Source organism: Poecilia reticulata, linkage group LG5, assembly GCF_000633615.1.
Source record: "Poecilia reticulata strain Guanapo linkage group LG5, Guppy_female_1.0+MT, whole genome shotgun sequence".
NCBI lineage: Eukaryota > Metazoa > Chordata > Actinopteri > Cyprinodontiformes > Poeciliidae > Poecilia > Poecilia reticulata.
In genome coordinates this window covers 4,834,234-4,854,585 of record NC_024335.1, presented here as the reverse complement: position 1 = coordinate 4,854,585, position 20,352 = coordinate 4,834,234, and the positions used below count along the sequence as shown (strand labels likewise).

At 38.5% G+C, this 20,352-nt stretch overlaps 1 protein-coding gene across 2 annotated transcripts in view; it reads left to right on the top strand.

Moving 5' to 3' along the window:
* uba7 (ubiquitin-like modifier activating enzyme 7) overlaps positions 1–20,352 on the top strand; it is a 35,005-nt gene that overhangs the window by 9,713 nt on the left and 4,940 nt on the right. For both annotated transcript variants that reach the window (XM_008408713.1, XM_008408712.1), the window contains 5 exons: positions 1,127–1,201; positions 2,350–2,551; positions 2,632–2,714; positions 4,864–4,956; positions 7,758–7,949. In XM_008408713.1, coding sequence (XP_008406935.1) covers positions 1,127–1,201; positions 2,350–2,551; positions 2,632–2,714; positions 4,864–4,956; positions 7,758–7,949 — 645 coding nt within the window. The remainder of the gene's footprint in view (positions 1–1,126; positions 1,202–2,349; positions 2,552–2,631; positions 2,715–4,863; positions 4,957–7,757; positions 7,950–20,352) is intronic.

Sequence of the window (20,352 nt, the reverse complement as noted above, 5' to 3'; positions counted from 1 at the left end):
TTAAAAAAAAAAGACCTTCTGCTTTTGATCCCTGTTGCTTTTGAGCCATCCTGCAGTGGAAACTGGCACAACCAGAAAGACACTCGCTCTGGCTCCACTTGTGGACCATTTGGCAACATCAAAGCTGCCAGACCTTTTGTTCTTTTATCAGACTGACAAACTGCATCCCAGTCACTACACACCTGATAATGATATAACTTGTAGTTTCAGGAACACACAAGGTTGGATGTGGCATACAACAAATATAGGAAATAACATGCTAGTCATATTTTTAATTTCGCCTGTTAAAAGATGTTATAGATCTTACTTAGTGTCTGAACAAGCCTGGATTTTGAGTTAGGTGTTCTCCGGGTCTTGATAAGCTGGAAAAGGTAAATAGTTTAATGCAACAACATTAAGCATTTTTTCAGATATTATTTATAATATCTAAAAGTTCCATCTGGAAATAAATATTCTTTGGTACTGGAATATCTGAAAGTCTAACTTCTATAATGTTAGTAAGGTTTACAAAATAGTCTTTTTATACCAAGACCATTATGTTTTTCCAAATTAACATTTTATTAAATACTTTTAATCTTTTAATCAGTTAATTGTGATTTAACAATTTTTCCCTGGGGGTTTTGTTAGTTTTTTTGTTTTTTTTTTCCTGAATGAAATTGTAATTTGAAAACTGCTTTTTGTATTTACTCAAGTTATCTTTATCTTATACTAAGATCTGAAATGTAATGTTTCGGATTCTTGCGGCATACTTTTGTCACACAGTCAAAAGTTTTCCTTTTGACTGTGACAAAAGGCAAACTCGAGAAATGAGCAAACGCTTTCTGACAGAACTGTACTTCCCTATGCAAAGTATGACCACTGCAGAAACATCAGCCAGGAATTGGTCAACATTTACATTTTTACATTAGAAAATCAGGCAACTCTGGGAATTTGAACCTGGAAATGTCCAAAATTTCAACCCTGGAAATGCCCCTGAATCCAGAAGATTTGACAGCTTCCTCACCTATTGGAATGATTTGTGGTGCTTTGCACTGAAGTGAATGACCAATAAACTAAATCCACAATGATTTTACAGCCGTTCATCAGTGTGATAAAGGGATTTTCTCCTGCTTCCTCTCCTTTTTAGTTGACCTCCAATGGTTTGCCCTTTTGGTCTGGATCCAAGAGATGCCCTCATCCGCTGACATTTGACCCTAACAATGTGAGTAGAGTTTGATCCGATACAAGGCAGTCACCTAACTGATGAATGTAAAGGAAAAGCGGCAGTGTTGTTGAAAGCGGTTCACATTCCTTCTTTATCTTGTCTGATAGTGACCTTAAAGTCATTACCTAGGCTACGAATGCACAGTAATGATTTACTGATCACTTACACCGATACCCTTGATAACTAAGTCGTTTATTTGTCTCACAATAAACCGGCAGCATCACGTATGCCCAGTAGCAATAGTGGACTGCCAGCAACCAAAATACTAAAAATGTGAACAAACGTGTGATCAGCAGGTGCTGAGACAGCATTTTACTGCTGGCAGCTGTTCTTATGGCTGAACTGAAGTGAGTGTTGTACCTTAAAGTGAAATGACAGGATTCAGAAACACATTTTCTGCAAAAATATGTGTGTTGCAAAGAAGACTGAATCTGGAGTTTGTGTAACAGCCGCCTCCTGTTTTTTTTATTGGACAAAACACGACCTTAAGGTTTTTCCCTTAGTGCCATTCTTCTCCCTCTTCACCTTTTTGTTAATCCTACTTCAACAGCATTACTCTCAAGGCAAATCTGTTCTATAGTCTCAATTCTTGATTCACAGTCGTAATTATGACAGCACACTGTGCATTTTATGCAATAAAGCCTTAAGAAAGTGGAGGAGGAGTTGACATGTGCTATGTTTTCTATTCAAAAATAATGAATTGGATAAAATCTCAAACTTTTTTCCACTGTCATAACATAGTATTGGTGTGTAGAATTTTGAGGATAGAGAGATTACCTTAAAACAATTTGGAATAAAATTGTTAGTTATGTTAGGCTGTGGAAAAAGATAAGTGCTGTGAATACTTGCCAGTGGTGTTTGCAGCTTCTTTGACTTCATGTTCCCTGTTGTAAAGAAACAATGGTTCACACAAGGTTTCAAGATTACAAAAACAAGTTTGAAGTGTTTATACCTGCTCCTCCAGATTCCATTTGAGCATATGTGGGATGAGCTCGACAAATATTTTCAATCCAAAACGGTATCCCATCACGTCGGTCTCAGTCTGTGTGGCTATTTCGACAGCAAGAGCAGGAACAAGGCACTACTAAGTAGATGGTCATATTGTTATCACTGTTTGGTGTTTGCATTTGAATTATGTGTTTCAGACAACCCACATGGGGTATGTGGTGGCAGCAGCCAACCTATACGGGCAGATCTATGGGATCGAAGGGACAAGAGACTGTGTTGCGATCAGAAACACCTTAGAGAGAGTCTCAGTTCCACCATTTAGTCCAAAGTCCTCCGTAAAAATTCACGTCACTGACAAGGAAATGGAGGAGGACAGGAAAAAGGAGGGTGATGAAACTGGTAGGTTAGCTTCCGATGCTTTTAACTTTTAGCTAATGTAATCTTCCTGCGTCTTCAGCCTCTTTCCATCTCCTCTGCAGACAAAGCCCAACTCGAGGAGCTGAAAGGAAAGTTGTCTTCACTGAAGAGCGCAGCTCAGATGTACCCCATTGACTTTGAGAAGGTATGTTGGTGGGTACAATGATAGCTCTGCTGTACACTGTAGAGAGGCTGCAGGTGGTGACAGCATGGCGACTGAACCTTAGCAGGGAGCAACACTTAAGTCTATAGGTGCTTTCATATCGTGTCTTTTTCCAACGTCCTTTGAGCCTCAGAGAGCTGAATCTTAGCCAGTGCTTGACCATTCATTAAAACAGAGCTCGATTGTGTTGTGTCTTCACACAGAATACGTTGGCTTGGAGCAGAGGCAGATGTTTTAGAAATGTCCTTCCTGTTTTCAGAAATGTGGAAAGAGGAAAAGTTGAGTCAGTCGGCTCATTAAAAGAAGTGTTGAATTAAGTATTTCCTGAAGTTTGTCCATAATGTTTAACCGCCTCACTTTGTATGAAATTCAGTCGTATTTCCTTTTGAGGCGGCTTCCTAAATGTTTGAAACTTGGACTTTTATTGGCGGTGCACTGGTAAACCTTTTCCAGTGTTTGCAGCTTTATGCTAACCAGATGCTTCATAAGAGTAAGCCACAATGTCAACTACTTTTATATCGTCTTTATCTAAGATGGTAATGCAACTGAGATTAAAAATCACTTTTCAAATTGCCTAGCTGGCCAAGATGTACAATATAATAACACCATTTTTTATTTTTGTGATGATTTTTCTGGTGAACCATGGAGATAGTAATAAATGGATTGTATTAGAGTCATGAATCAGCTTTCTAATCACACCCCTACCTTCAGGCATTCTTAATCGTACGGATGCAGACACTCCCTAAGGATCCTGGGAAGTTCTTCAAATGTCTTCCTGAGCATTTTTTCTGTTTGAATTCATCCTCCTGAAAAGGAAGTGGTAGTGATTTCACAGTCAGAAAAAAAGCTCTCTGTAGTCTGATGTTTTAGCACCCTTGTTTTGTGTAGTAGTAAGTTTGTTTCTGTGTCCGATTTATTAGTTTCACTTTTAGATAGAGGCAACAAAAAGTTCCTACAAAGTGCTGTTTGATCAACATTCCCTTTGTTTCTGTAGGGTAAGCTCTTAAAAGGGGATCTAAGAGGTCAAGGTGCTTTCCTTGTATAGAAATGTTTAAAGAGAAGCGGATCTTTGGGGCTTCTGCACATCCTTTTCTATCACCTCATTAGTAAAAGGAATATGTGTGTTATAAGAAATAGTGCTTTTAGACCCCAAAATGTTCATCTTGAAAATTATTCTTGGAACTTAGTGGGTTCCAAGAATATGTTTGTATCAGTCCCTGATGTATCAGTTCTATGGTTTAAATCTGATTTAAATCATAGAACTAGTTCTATGATTTAAACCATAGAACTAGCTGACATGTGGTTTGTTAGCTCAAAAATGTTCATTAACCCTAAATCTAAATGTAGGTCATCTTCACTTTAAGTCATGTTAACGTCAATAAAAAGAAAAAAAATATATATATATTGTAGAATAAAACAAAATGAAAGCTAGTTTTTAATGACTTCTTTTGCTACTTTTAAATTATTCTAAGGCCATTTGCACATCCTTATAAGAGGTGCCAGCCAGTAAATGCAGAAGGCTCGGTTCATCGGGCTCCATCTTGAGGAGGCTGTGCTGCAGAATTACGTATCTGATTAATAGAAGACCTGGCATGGGTTTAAAAGGATGCCTGAAAGAGCTCCTGGTAAAATATTGTGTTAGTTCAGAAATGAAGGTGCGTGAGGTAAGTCATGCGCATATTGAATGTCCTCTTGAATAAAAAACAAGACTCCCAGACTCCCCTCTCTCAGTTGCATCCCTCCGTGCCCTGCTGATGCGGCGGCTGGATGGAATGTGTGGAGGAGAGCTCCAGAGGCATCAGGTTGCCAGCTAACAGCGTCACCACAGACCCTGGAGCTCTCCCTGAATGACAGTCGGCCTCCTAGCTTTTGTAGAGCTGCATGACCTCACTGTTCACATCAATCACAGCAGAAGTCTTCTTTCCACTGAATTGTGACATGGTGACCACAGTGACTCCAAGCAGGCAGATTACAAAGCAGGAGAACTGCATCAGATCCCTGGACTGTCACATAACATGGGACTCAGGTTTATCTGATTCATTTGGAAATTGAGAAATTATTTATTTAGCGCTAAGTTTTACAAAGAAACATTGATTATTTTGATGTATTATTAACGTCCCAACTCTTACAGGATGATGACAGTAACTTCCACATGGACTACATCGTTGCTGCATCCAACCTGAGAGCGGAAAACTACGACATTCCGGCAGCTGATCGCCACCAGGTCTATATTTGCATTGTGCACTTCATACAATTAAACCCAGTGGTCCCATAAAGTCACCTTGGCCAATGAGTTTATTGAGTTTCATAGTCTTTCTTTGGTCATTAGCTGCTTAAAAACAGTCAGAAATCCTGAAAGAACTGTTGATCAAGACAACTTCATAATATCATAAAAACATCAAACTGAGGTAAAGCAAAACAAAACAGGACGGATCATTCAGGACTCCTGCCAGAGCATCACAAAGAAACAAAAAAAGAAAGAAAAATCAGAGCGACAGACTTCATCTCCTCCCCTGTGGTCGTGTTTTTAGCTGTCGCTTCACACACCTGCCCTGAAGCTGCAGAAACAGCCTCCCCACCTATTGTTCCTGGAATGGGACTAATCATGGCACTTTACCTGCTGCCTGGAAGGTGACACCTGAGCTGGGCCTTGTTCCAGCTGCTGCTGCAGACACTCACCGCCAAGACAGATGGAGGCTCAGAGAGGGGCCGGGAGCCGTTGAGTGAGGGGAGACAAAGGAGAGTCACGCAGCGCCCCTCCCCTCCAGCCCCGTGTAATCACAGCCTTTACCACAGGCTGCATCTCGTTTCAAAATAACTTCAAACTTAGTCACCAGATCACATGATGTATAGTATTAATTGTGCTGATTTTTTTACGATCTAAAGCAGTGTTTCTCAACCTTTTTTGGGCCAGCGCCCCCCTAGCCTTTATCCAGGTATTACTACCACTATTGTAGATGTTTTGATTTTTATGCTTGTTTCTGTATTTATCATCAAAAATAATTTCCCAGGGAACAAAAAAGTCATGGGAATAGAAATTATTTTCACAGGCGTCTACGAAAAATGCAATGGACATTCAAGTTAAAATCTGTAGGCCTTACAGCAGCCAATCAGAGTGGAAAAAATATTCTTATTTTTCTAGTTGTTAAATATTGCACAAAATGACCAGATAAAAGATGTACAACATGCCAGTTTAAACTTTGAACTATTAGCAAAACGACTGAGCTCTGCAACATTAAAACATGGATAGAACTGTAACTACATTAATCATGGCTCTTCTCTTCGGTTCAGCTCTGTGCTGCCTTCAGGAGAATGGGACATCAGAGTATCATCCATAAAACTTCACCCTCATGGCATTTATTGTGCAAACCAGAGCTTTCAGTGGAAAAACAAAAGTTCCAGATCCTTTTAATGCCATACAAATATGAGACAGAAACATGGATTATATCTTTATATAGACCTGCCTATTGATTTATAGATTAATAGTTTTACTGGACAAAAATTACAAAGAACAAATCTGGTTCTTAATCAAATCCTAATGAGTAAATTGAAAGTGTCATGGAGTCATCAGCCTCATGACATTAATATTGACATGAAAAATAATATTGAAGAAATAAATATATGTCAAATCTAATTAAAAACATAAATAAGTGATAAGTTATTTACTGTTATGGTCTGTAAGATATATTTATTCTCAGTACTAGATGTGATCTCAACAAACCCATGGCACTTCAACAATATTATTTTACATTTTATTTGGAAATAGTGTCTGTTTATTTTTGCCATACAGTCATCTGTATTAATTATTGCTAGAAAGGTCTTGCCATACCAGTTTATTCCTCTGTATCTATTTTAGTTTCTTAGTTTATTCTTGCATTTTGTTCTTCATTCATTTCCATTTAGTTTCATTTGATTAGTATTATCCTCTCTTGGTTTATTGCTCTCTAAATCTTTTAGGGGTACGCAGTACCCTGCCATACCCCCTTACTTTCACCCCTGGTGTTAACGCTATAAAATGAACGCTCTCTATCACCCATGGAAGGATTTCTGGATTTCTTTATTTAAATTGGTTCATTTTTCAGAGGGTATCGTGATTTTAGCTACCAGTAGCAGGAGAACGGAGCTGCGCCAAGAAGCTACAAACACTGAATAGAAGAGCAGCTGCCATCGATACAGTTGCAGCCAAGCATGGTTTAATGTTACACAATACAGTTTTACCAAGTTGCTCAAAGTCTAAATTGGTATTGTTGTGGATTTAAGGTGTAAAGTTTACCTTCGACCAAACGCCCCCCAAAGGCATCCCAGCGCCCCCCTTTGGTAAAAATGTCCGCTAGCGCCCCCTGCCGTCCTCTGAACGCCCCCTGGGGGGCGGTACCGCCCACGTTGAGAACCGCTAATCTAAAGGCTATAAATTAGTGTCAGTATGTGACATAATTTAAGAGTGTGTCGTTAATCTGCAAAATCTCAAATGAAAGTCTTTATGTGTCTTATAAACTGAATATAGCACTACATCAGAGATGTTTTTAGCCATGTGAGTAGTCAGGATATTAAAACTTTAAAATAAAAAAATCTATCTAAATATTTTTCATTTATAAGTTCAGTATATCACTTTTTCTGTACTATAAGAATATTCTAACAACGAGCATTTAGTAAAATGCATTCTTTGTTGAAAGTGGCATATAGATACACAGACGGCAAGATGTACAATATTTTAAACAAATCTGTTGATGTGTATCCACTTATTCTGCATCATCAATCAGTGATTGGACATCAACAGTTTTTCTGATTGGTTATCTCTCTCTTCATGCATTTTGTAGTTAAAGTCCATGTTATCAATTTCTGCAGAGGAAAATCTTTCACTCTGTCTATTTAGCTGTTGCTTCATGTCATCATGTGGTTTTGTGAAATCATAACATTCAGCTTTTGAATTCACTCTTTACTTTAACATCTTGAATATTTCCAAAACCTGTCTGCTTGGCCTGCGGCAAAGCTCGGAAGTGAATGTCTCGTTGTCTCCTTTCGCAGAGCAAACGCATCGCTGGGAGGATTATTCCTGCCATCGCCACGACGACGGCAGCGGTGGCAGGCCTGATGTGCCTGGAGCTGTTCAAACTGATTCAGGGTCAGAAGAAGATCGAGTCGTACCGCACGGCTTACCTCAACCTGGCTGTACAGTACTTTGTCCTGTCCCAGCCGAGCCGCCCGCAGAGCTTCACAGTGAGTAGCGGCTTCCATGCAGCCACAGCCGGTCTCAGTTAGAGTCTGTAAGGCTTTAGGGAAAACGTCCATAAAAGCATCCAGTCACACAAATCCTGAGTGAAGCACTTTTTACAGTCAAACAGACCCTTACATTATATACATTCATCATTTAAGTTGGTCTGCTTCAGGAAAAATGTGTTTACATCTGTTTGAAGTGATGTCCCTCCTCTTTGGGTGGAAAGTATTAAGTCATGAATGAACGCTTTCAGAGCGAGAGGCCACTGCAAACTGCCTGTCTTTTACATGTAAGCCCAGTCTTTAAGCTGGCTCAGCATAATCCTTAAGATATTTTAGTGCAAGTAAGACAGAAACAGACCCAGGCTTGCCTCTCTGTTTGGACACATGAGGTGAACTCGAGCCAACTGTAAGTTGATAAAAGAAGACTCTTCTAGGGTCAGATGCAAGCTAGTGACTGATGTTAAATGAATGTGTCTGTTGAGGATTCATTCAATATTTCAACTACTCATGCAACACGATTACCCATCAGACTTTAAAGCTAGTTAACTTTTGGGAATACATGCAAAATTATCATCTTGTCTGTAGCTCACCTCCAAGTGTAATCAAACACCAGCCGAGAATGTCAGCTTTCCCTGAGCCAGAGGTCGGTGAGTGCCACCAAATGGCGGGTAACTTTTCCTCTGTGTATCTTAAGGGTGCAGTGAGGGGGCATGGAGACAGTGTAGATCTGGTTTCAGCTTCGGTTACAGGGAAATATTCAGGATCTGCAAAAAAAAGGTCGCCTTGATGACAGAAGCAGCTGTGACTTACTGCTCTTCAAAGGCTGCAGACGTTCAAACACATGCTGGTTCTAACAGTTTATTTCTGTACCTCTGTTATTTTTATCAAAGCGAATAAATCATTCCACGTCATCTTGTCAGTCGTAGATGCTAGAATTTCAAATCCTAAACCCTAAAAAGTCTTAGGATTGTTTTATTTACTGCACTTTTATTCTTAAAGCAGAACAAGAACTCTTCCAGTTTGTGAGCCTTCTGTTGTGAAAGGTTTAACTTGCAAATATTAGATTATTCATCTCAGTCTCAGAAATGTAGATACAGCTAGCATAACATAATTCATATTCAAGAGACAGTTGTGCAATTTTCAGATTTTCCCCATCTGTCCTCTTTGAATTATTATTTCCTATTGCGCACCAAAACTGTTTATGTAATCTTTGCTACAAGAATCTAGTTGTAAACATAATTTTTATCGTATTTCCACTCACTTTTTCCTCACCTCGGTGAGCACAGGAACACTGATGATAGAGGAGAAAACCTAAGAAGTAACTGAGGGCAATAAAACAATTATCTTTGTTTCCCAATTACTTGTTTGAACTGATGTTGAGTTAAATCTGTTAAATTACTTTTCTTGTTTCAATGACCACTCCTCTTTAATGACTGCAGCCCAAAGGAGACAGTTGAGGCTCTCACTCACTCCTAACCGCGAGAAGTCTTGGTCTAGTAGTGGGGATGTAGTCGTCCAATCAGATGTGGGAACCCCTGTGCTGCAGTGTGTAGAGAGTAGGACTCCAACCCCCAATTGGCCCAATATGCTTTTCGATGTATAAGTAAAAGTAAATGAAAGCACTAATTTGATTGCAATTATGTAGTAAAGTTTTTGCATAAAGTATGTACGTGAGTACGTCATTGAGAAATGCATCGTATTTCTCAAGAACTTATTTATTGAATCTAATAATACTTTATATCTTTCTGACAAGATTTAAATTCCCTAATGTCTAAACTTTTAAATCTTGGAAGTTTTTTTTGTTTGTTTGTTTGTTTTATCTCAGCACCAGAATCTCCTGATTCTGCCTTGTGGTCTAGACACTATGTCACCAGAAAAAATGTAAACATAACATTAAACCTGGTTTGCTCCCTCAAAACATTTTAACCCTATGGATTATAAACTACTCTATGTTGAACTGAAATGTTCAAAGTGAGCATTTACATTGTTTCTTTACAAAAAATACATAAAAACCTTCAAAGGAAAAGCAAATCAAAGGTCTAGGTACTAATAATGTCTTATCTCTCTGGGTTTAGGCAGGGTTTTTCGCTGGCTGCTTTTGTTTCAACTTCAAACATGCAGCTGTTAAATATCACCGATCAGACATGCGGTATCAAGAGCTCAGATTACTTTTGCAATAACTTAGACCTCCCCCCTCATGAGCTCAGTCTCAGTTCATTAATATCAAGTACCAACACTCACATCTCTCTGATTTGACTGCTGGCAAACTAAATGTTTGTCCAAACGTGCCAAATACTCACCAGTCACCCTGATGAGACTGGAACTGTTGTGACTGCTGATACTGGAGGCTTATTTAAGGAAAGTGTGCAACATGTAGCTCTGTGCTTCCCTATTTAAAGTCATTCGTCCAGCAACCTAATCATTTTCCAGGGTTTCTTTGTTTTGTTTTAAAGCAGCTGTTTCCCAAAATGGGAAGTCTCTGTGTTTCGCTCTGCTCCTTCTCCTCTCTGTGGGTTTAGAAATATGTAAACAACCAGGAGATTGTCCTTGTCTGCTCACTGTAACTTTGTCACACGGCTCTTTCACTTTGGGAACCAAGGCCAAGAAAGGAAAGGTATAGCGTGTCTGGTGGGTTTACAGACAAACAAAATTCCTGGTTGTCTTTGGAGGCCAGTTCAAGATTAATTGAGCTTTGTGACCTAATTCATTGGCCTGTAGGCGTATCCATCAGAAAGTGGGTAATTTACTGTCATGAAGAGATGGACATGCATCAGTAACAAGACTGTGGGATTTAAACGATGCTCAGTATCCCACTAAGGGTCTAAATGTGTGCCGTGAAAATTTCCCACACATCATTACACCAACAACCCAAACAAAAAAATAAACAGTTGCTTTCTTAATGGAACTTTCTTGCTTTATATATCTAAATAAGTATTTACTAAGTACGAGAGTAACAAAACATCAAGTAGGTTGATGAGTAGGTATAAGGGTAAGGGGGATGACATCGGCAGCACACAGCAGTACTGCTTTCTGTTAGGACTTGTCAGAACCATCTTGCAAAAAAAGTACAAACATAACAAGATCTCATTAGCTCTTTTCAAATAGAGCTCTAAAAAAGCCTGAATCTTCTTTGTTGTGCATATGTGTCCTTCAGGAAAGTCAGAAAGGGGGCTTTAATTTGAGGAGTCTTTGATGCACCTTGGATGCACTGATCTACATTTTATGGTTTGGATTATGGTCTAATCTTGGCATCTGAGTACACATGTCTTAAATCTGGTGATTTTGGAACAGATCATTGTTTCTGATCAAACTGAGTGAGATGTCTGTTTAGCAGGATTTAGTTGCTGTCACCATGTGGTTTGTCTGGTGAATCAACTGCAAGATAATGTTAAATTGACAGATAGTTTATAGACTTCTTGTTTCACATTTTTGGTACCCAGCAGAAAAACAAACAGCAGAGACAAGAACAAGATGCAAACTATTTGCAAGCAATGTAACAACTTGCTAACTCTTAGCAGCTGACAAAATTAAATTTAATCCTATGTGTTCATCAGATGCATAGCTGACATGTTTGCTCTCTGCAGCTCTCTGAACAAACTGAGACACGTCTGCTGCCACATGCTTGTTCTAGTCTGCTCAGAGCTTTAGAGAGCCTCAGGAGGATGTAAAGTGGTTGGTCTTATTAAAATAATTTATGCTACAGACATTTTGCTTTTTTTTTTTTTTTTACAAATTATTTCAGAAGAAGCACATAACAAAACCTTACTCTAACACTGATGCAAAAACTGGGCCTCTTTGTTTTTGTTTTCAAGAAATTTTGGGAAAAAAAGCTTTACTTGTTTGTATGAGAAAACTACATTTATTTTGATATCTATGTTATCTATGCTACACTCTGTTTGGTCAGCGACAGCAACCAAACATGAGCAGTGACAAACATAGAAAAGGCTTGGTTTTGAATATGATGCACCAAAGTGTGAAAAAAATCTTTTTAATAGCTATTTCAATCTCTTAATTTGCTGCTGTGACTGATGTGCAGCTTCAATGAAATCTAAAAACATCACTTGAGGCAAGACAAGGACATGTTTCAGCTATGTAGTAAATTAGTCGATCCTCCGCCCCTACAGCAGCTGCTCCAGCTCTCTGTTCTGGTGTATGCTGCCCTTACTTGTCTGCCATGAAAAACTCCCTGTGCACTGACTTTGCAAGAGGATTCTAACTTTGTGTGCTTTCAAACTCCCCACGTGAACCCTCGTCTGCATCGTAGCCCCTTAGTCATTCATTTAATTAACTGGACCGGAGTTCAGAAGAAAGGAACCTCTAGGTCGACTTTTACACTTGCCTATTTTTTCTCTCATACTTACTGCTATAGACACATTGCATGTACATCTGGACAACAATGGAGGGGAAAACATGATCCTTTTACATGCCATCCATGGCCACCATGCCGCGGTAGAACAATTCTAATTTAAACACCTGCTCTACTGATGATCTGTCAGAGAGGTGGTGTGTGGGTTGTTTTTTTCTTTTTCACTGAAACACACCAAATTCTGCAGCACATCTACATGTTAAGGTTGTCAAAGTCAAGCTAGCCTAACTGACCTGCCTCTCTCCCCCTCGCTATTTCTGTTCATTAAAACTTTGACCTGTGAAATGTGATTCCCTTGTTGTTACCATGTTGGCAGTCATTGGCAAAGAACTGCGTACCTTTTTCTGTTATATATATCAAGTGTACATTTAGGATTTAGTGTGTTGTGCTGACAACATGGCAGCTAAAACCAATGGTAGTCATTGTCGCCGAGCAGTATATTTTTTTGCCCTCCAGCAGAGAAATGGGGGTGAGATCTTGCACATGACGTTACGCTGCAACATGTCTATATATCCAGAATACGATGGAGATAAACTTATTACATTTGCTTTCACAGCTTGTTTACAGTGTGTACCTTCATGAAGTTTGACAAAGATGCTGTGATTTACAGGAAGTTTGTGCTTTTAAGATGTAAAAAATAATTACCACCCTACCAAGTGGCTTGTGATTTTAAGTACCTCCATAATTGAAGGCCACACATCTGTGACACAAACGTCAGGGAATGGCGTAAGAGAGGTCTAACAAAAAGGAGGAAGGGGTGGGTAAGGGGGGGTGGGGGGGAGTTCACCTCACATGTGGTTAAGTCTGCGTTTGGCCACCTTGGTCTGTGCCAGTAAAGAAACCTGGGGTGAACATGATCCAAGACCCTCTGGATTCCCAAAGGAGAGCAGAGAGCATTGTGCAGTTTGTAACTCAAGACCCCTGACATGAATAGAGCTGGAGGGATAATGACTAATCTGTGATCATCGCATTGGGCCTTCTGTTGTTTTCCATGGTTTATTTGTTGGCTTTGTTTGCCTGCCCTCATGTTGTTCCATGTTGTATTGTTTTTACCTTCTGTTTTTTTTTTGTTCCTCATAAGGTGAACTTTCCGCTTTTTGTCATAACAGAATGACAAAAAAGTAGTGCCTGTGGTCAGTTTGCTTATCCATGTGCCATCAAGCAGGATGCTGTGCACAAGTGAAACAACATTTAAATTCAGATTGTGTGTATATCTACCTAAAAAGGTAGATATACAGAGTGTTTTTTAATCAGAGTGTGCGGTACAGTTCATAAACTCAGCATGCTTTCTCTCCCTTTTGTAGTTTAAAATGCCTCAGGCATTTTGTCTAGTAGTCTTTCTTTGAAATCATCTCGTATTATCTTCTCATCTCATAAATATTTAATCCAGAGGCATCGCATACACAGGATATCATGACTTTTACCAAAACAGCTGCCCTTCAACTAACTGAAATAGAGTCCAAATGTGGCTCCGTTTTCTGTGGGTTTGTCTGAAAACACTCCTCTGTGTCTGTCCTTGACCTCTGTACTGTCTGTTTTCTCATAATCTTTTCATTTATGAAACATAATTGCTCTTCTGCAGTGTTCTGCACACATTTCCTTCCCATCATAGATCAAATGAATGTGAAGTGAAAATGTCAAACCAAGTCTAAGCCATCTTCTTAAATTGTTGTAAAATTAACAGGAACAATTTGTTTCTGCATTTTTCTTCCAATTAATTCAAATTTTTTACTTTTTGTTTAATGTATTACTAAATTTAATCTTTAGATAATTTTTTCCCCATTGCATCTAAATAGTGGGATCTTTGGAATTAAACAACATTGATCATTTTGTCATATTTGATCTGTTTGTCCCTGACCTTTGTTTTTGGTTACAAATAAGAATATTTTATGTGAAGTACTTCATGCTGACTAAAGCTTTATGAGATAAAGTTATAGCAGGTTTGGTTTGATTAAAGGTCAGACTGTAATTTATTTTATAGTAATCAACTGAATCTGAACGACAAATAACAGTAAAAGGCTTAATATATATTTAATAAATTCTATACAGGTAAATTGAATTAAATTAATTCTGGAATAGTTGAGCATATTATATCTATCTCAATAATTTATCAAAATACTTAAGAACCAAGAGACATAAAATTCTCTGCTTTGGCTGATTTTTTTTTGGTATGAAATGGAGTACAATGTCTGCAGGGAGACATCTGGATCTAAATGATGTGCATTTGATCTTATCTATAACTCTTAATCAGTTATGACCAAATACTATTTTAAAATTTATGGGTGTAGTTTTAAAAGCTACTGATATTTTCATCAGTGCTAGGTCTTTGCTCTTATTTATCAAAAAGTAAAACAAATATTCAGTATCCAACCATTAAAAAAAATCATTTAATTGAGCAATTGAACCTCTACAGATTAAGCCAGTTTTTCAAAAGTATCAAGTGAGAGCGGCGCTGTTTGCTATAATCTGCCACCACTTCCCCACTTCACACCTGCTCACCAACTTGACTTTTTGTCTGCCTGACTTGACACTTCAGAGGTGAAACTACTTCCAGGAGACCTCAAGTCTTGTTTTAAGAAAAGATCTTTAAGAATATGGTGGAACCTTATTTTTAAGGTGTGTGCAGTTGATTCTGTAAAAGAAAGTTAAGGGTTCATTGGAGCTGCCAACAAGAATACAGCCATGCTTGGTTCTGAAACTATGCTGGAAATAAGTTGTTGTTGTTATTGTTGTTGTTGTTGTTGTTGTTGTTGTTATTGTTGCATAATCATATAGCAGGAACCTTAACATAACATGGATGAACTTCAGTCAGCCTTGTTAAATCTTTAGGCTGAATATTTTCTCTGAAAATTTGAATCATATGTTTTATAGTTCTGTCTTTAACCTGAAGTAGCTTCGTCTTAAGTTTTTAAAATTATGCTCATATCACTTGGAAAAGTTTGGGAGACATCATATAGCCCATTTCACAGAACTCAATAACATATAATAGGTCGACTTGTTCCTGTATTAATGAGAAATTAATTATAGATGCATAAATGTATGGGTCAAACTGTCGCGACTAAAACTGCAGTCTCCCCAGCATTTAGTTGTTCTGCGGACTCCATCATGTCCCTGGCCCATTTGTCAGAGTTTTATTGACTCAGTACTTCGGCCCCGGGGTCATTTTCAGTCAGGTGGAGTGTCGTTATCTTCTCATTTGAAAGACAATCACATTGAGAGTCTATTTGTTGTTTTACGCGTCAATGGAAGCCTTTCAAAAGCAACAGACTGCTTTTAGTGTGTGTGTGTAAAACTCTGCACTGCGCCGAGAAGTGCCTGTTGTGTTGCTGTCAGCTGCACCTCCTCCATCCTGAGGCAGCACATCAAAGAACAGCTTATAAAATGGACTCTTATATTTATTTATTTTTTTACCTGGTTATCACATTTTATATCTCACGCCGGTAGTTACTGTAAGGCTGAAATTATGCCCGGTGTTTGGAGATCTAGTCGTTATAGTGAGCGGAAACACCAGGTGGAGGTCCCGACCATCTGTCCTTTCACTGAATCCCAAAGGCTGTGGTGATCAATACTGATCACGCGGCAGATGACACTTTTATAATAGACAAAAGGTGCTTTTTACAGTGTACTTTCATCCTTCTGTTAGAAGACAAAAAAGGCTCATCTAAAGCCATATAAACAGATGCGTTCTGGAAGATGTCCTTTGACTTCTGTCTAGTCAATGAATAGTTACCATGTTTGTGTGTCTTACTTGTACAGTTACTAGTGGTTAAATCGCGATAACATAGCACACAAAATTTGACTGAATTAAAATATGAAATCAGACTCTGACCTTTTTCTGTGCTGCAGATCTGTCGTCAGCATCAGCTGATTAGAACCAAATCTTCACTTCTTCCTTAAAATATACAATATTTGATTGTTTATCGTCCATTTTTACTGAGTGCTACTTTCTCAGGTTACCTACATGGAACCGTCTGAGGATACTTCTCATTAAAGCTTGGACAACTCTTGAGCTCTTTACAGTAAATTGTTAACAGTGTGTGTGTGTGTGTATATTTTACACACGTGGACCAACATAATTTGCTTCTTTAGCCCCATGAACCTACAGTTTGTTTGTTTATTTAGCTTTTGGAACAGGGAGCATATACAGGAATACGGAGATGCAGATTTAAATTGTAAATGTTTAATTCTTATCCATTCAGTGAGAGGAAAACAAGATACATGCATTAAAAAAAGAAATCACTTCTTAGCAGAAATAAACTGTATAGAGTACCTGATTAGCCTATTATTAGATCAGTACAACAGCAGCTAACAGCACCTTGACTTTGAGGCTCAGATATGGTCAAAAGAACAACGCAGGACTTTAAGTTGCCAGAATGCATTCAGAAAGAGAAGCAAAGACAAGACAAGCTAAATGAGATTAAGATATGAATATGATGTGAGGAGGCCACACAGATTCACCATCTGACTTCCCTAAATCTCACTTGGAAGCTGTTTAAAAGAAAAAGGCTGCCTTTGAAGAAACAAGCCTCCAGCTACAGCGGGTTGTAAAAAGGCTTCCAGTGTCGGGATTCTGGGCCGATAATGAAGCAGAAAAAAAAATCTCTGCAGAGGTGCAATATTTCTTGAGGCGCACTGTAAATGGGAGGGATTATGTTTAACTCAGATTTCCTTAAAACCTGTTTTAATAGCAAGAATGAAGTAAGTGCTCTGTGATCAAAGCATTATGACTAAGTTCATGACATCGTAAAATGTTCCATGTTGACTTCTTTTCAGACTGGAATGCTTTCTGATTGTTTTTAGAGTATTTGGCCCCTTGCTGTAATATTTCCAGGCTCCCATGTGTATGTGTTGGACAAGGCATCCATTTTAATGCTGCATCAGTCATGATTTTAAATGTCCTGGCAGCTAAAGAACTATAAAGCGATGCAAATGACCAATGCAGGTTTATTATTAAAGTAGGTATAACGTGGCTTAGTTGTTAAACCGTATCAGTTTTTCAACTAAATTAACTCCAGAATGAGAACTCAACAAAAACAATTTACAACCCATTTCGGCTCTGCTCAGGCAGCCAGAGGGATGGTCAGCTTCTCCTGCTCTGACAGCGCCGCGGTCTGCCACAGATCACTCCGGGATGGGCTGGAACTAGGACTTTAAATGTACAAATTCTGCTTCGGCTCTGGATTTGGAATCAAGTAATGTTCTTATACGCAGATGCTAAACAAATGAATTGAGGAAACATTTATTCTTGCACAAATTTACACAATAAAGGACAAAAGTAGTATGATATTCAATGCAAACTAAATTTATTTACGACAAGCAAATAAGAGAGGCTTTGCTGATTCCAGTATTAATGAGTAATTAATTAATTTTCTTGATAGGGAAAGTCTTCTTGATGGGATCTGTTTTCTTCTTACTGAATCTAGCAGAACTTTGCTCTCTTTTCCACAGCATGTTCTTCTGGGAGGAGTCATCACTTGGGACTAATCAACCAATCAGAGGCGGATCTGGGGTTTCACTCTGTAGCCAATGAAACAAACAGATTCTAGTATTTCTTGCAAGACATTATGTAGACTTCCAAGAGAGATTTAATGTGAACAGTCAATGAATCTAGTCATAATCATAACTCCTGACAGAGACAATTTTCTACATTTATGTTTTTACAGATAGTATCATTCCGTTGCAATCTGTTATAAACCTTTATGTTAACAGAGGGTACATTAAGAATGATCTATAGTTTTCATATTTGGGAAATTTTAGCTGCAGGAATGAAAGATTATTGTGAAATGAGCAGTGGCCAGGCAGGGACATGTAGGTGAAAGGTCAAATTTTGGAGCTACAGCTCTTTTGACCATTCTGAAACTTTTAACAGAGCAATAATGAAGAGGACAGTGAAGTTATCTTTGATCATTTTGACAAAATCATATGTTTTTGTGGTCTTGGAAAGTAAGTTGTTTTTTGAGGTTAGCTTCATGTCTGGTTAAGTGGGAGGAAGCAAACCAACAAGGTGTACGTGTTTGTTGTTGAGTGTCTGTGGTTTATTTTAGAAGATTATAAACTACTGGCTGGCTTCAGATTTGTCAGGAAGAGACGGGGAACTCTTCAGACTTCCTGTCAACAAGAGGAAGTTTGGCCAGATATTGAGGAACTTCAAATCTCAAAATATCACTGACAGAAATTATAATTGGTGCTTCTTGTCACCTGTTTGAAAAAAGGAAACAGATTTTAATCTTTTTTTTTTTTTAACTCAGAAGGATGTTTGCTTTATGACAGCAGATGACTGGAAGTAAATTTAACAGAGTGACCTTTTGTGATCATGGCAAATTCCTACTTGTATTCATGTCCAAACAAATGCCATTTGTGGTCCATTTTTTATTTGTATTTTAGTCTTTTTTTTTTCCATTATCCTTTTTATTATTTCCATACTCAACCATGCCTGGAAATACTGGTGTATTTTCTAGGGATCATTTTAGCTTCCTTCCATGCCTCCTTTAATTTTTCATTTCCAGTCAAATTAGAAATCTATTTTTAATCTGGCTACTATAAACACGGAAAAACAAACTTTTCCTACTTTTCTCCAAGTTGGACACTATAATAAACTTTAAGCAGGATTTAGGAGGGATGTGTTAGCTGGTACTCTTTATGTAACATAAACTATAGATGCTAAATATGAATAAGTTCTACAGGCGAAAACCTTGTGATATCCGTTATCTAGTATCCATCTTGTGTTCTGCTAGTTATTTGATAAAGGATTGCCTTAATATTGTTTCCTACTGATAAATCATATTTTCACTCTTTTGTGCTGATTTGTTCCAGTGCTGTTCTTAAAGGAGAACAACGTTCTGGTTCACATTTCTTGTCTTTTCCCTAAAGGCAAATGTTCTGCTGGCACATTGCTGTTTTATTGTGGCAGCTCCATAAAAACGTTGTTGTGCTTGTGGGAGACCATTTGTAATTGTTTCCAGCAGCATGTTTGGTCCCAAGATTCTTGCAGTTTTTTTGGTTTGCTTTTTGCTTCTAGCTGAGTATCTGGACTAAGATATCATTTGGTTTACTGCAGGTTTTTGCCATACTTGTATGACTGAGGCTAGAGGAAGAGAGGAGACGGCGTAAAAATAGGCTGCACGCTCGCTCTGTATTGTGTAGAAGCAGCGTTTACACACAAAGGCACGGCTGAAAATAGCTGGCATGAGGTGACTTAAAGTCCATTTTGCTTTACCGCAATGTTGCTGCTTTAGCAGAGTATTTTTTTTCTTTCATTTTAAATTGTTTTGCTCATGAATAGTTTCAGGCTCTTATAAAATGCTGCAAAAACATTTAAAGTATGCTAACAGGCCGACGTTATGATGTGCATCCTGCAAAATAAGCCGTGCTTTGTCTAAAAACCGGGACAAAGCACATTGACAGACATTTAAACTTTGGGAGATGTGTGCTTCAAGTGCTTCTCCACGACCCCGAACTTTGGTAAGTGGTGGGAGTTGTGAGGGCTAGTCCACAAAGTTCCCCTTGGCTGCTGAAGCAGAGATAATTGGAGCCAGGTTCGGCCGAGGTTTTGGTATTCACAACCCGGGCCAAGTTTTGGTCTTCACAGCTTCTCTTGCCAGACAGTGCTCGTGTGTGAGCAGAAGCGCTGTCTGACCAGGCGACATATTTTGACTTACTTTCTGCATGTGAGGAATCCTGACCCACTTTAGTCTGACGATGTTTATTCTTTATGTCTTCTACATGTGGATTATGATGTTTAGGGTAAACGTACGCTGTTTGTGTTGCAGGAGTTGCATTAATCTGTCTGGGTTCGTGTTGTGCCATGGTTTGGGGGGTCTTGAGTTCATGCTGCTGGTATAGTGACTCTGTGCTCATCTGATGGAAATGGCTGAGTTTTATGGCAGCAAATTTTATTGATGATTAGAAAAGAAGCATGAACTACAACTGAAATCTTAGTTTTTAAGTTTAACATGTGTTGGCGTAGGCCCGATCTTTTTTGATTTGCTTTAATTATTGTGACTCTTCAGTTCAGCTTGCAGTGCTATTTTATATATA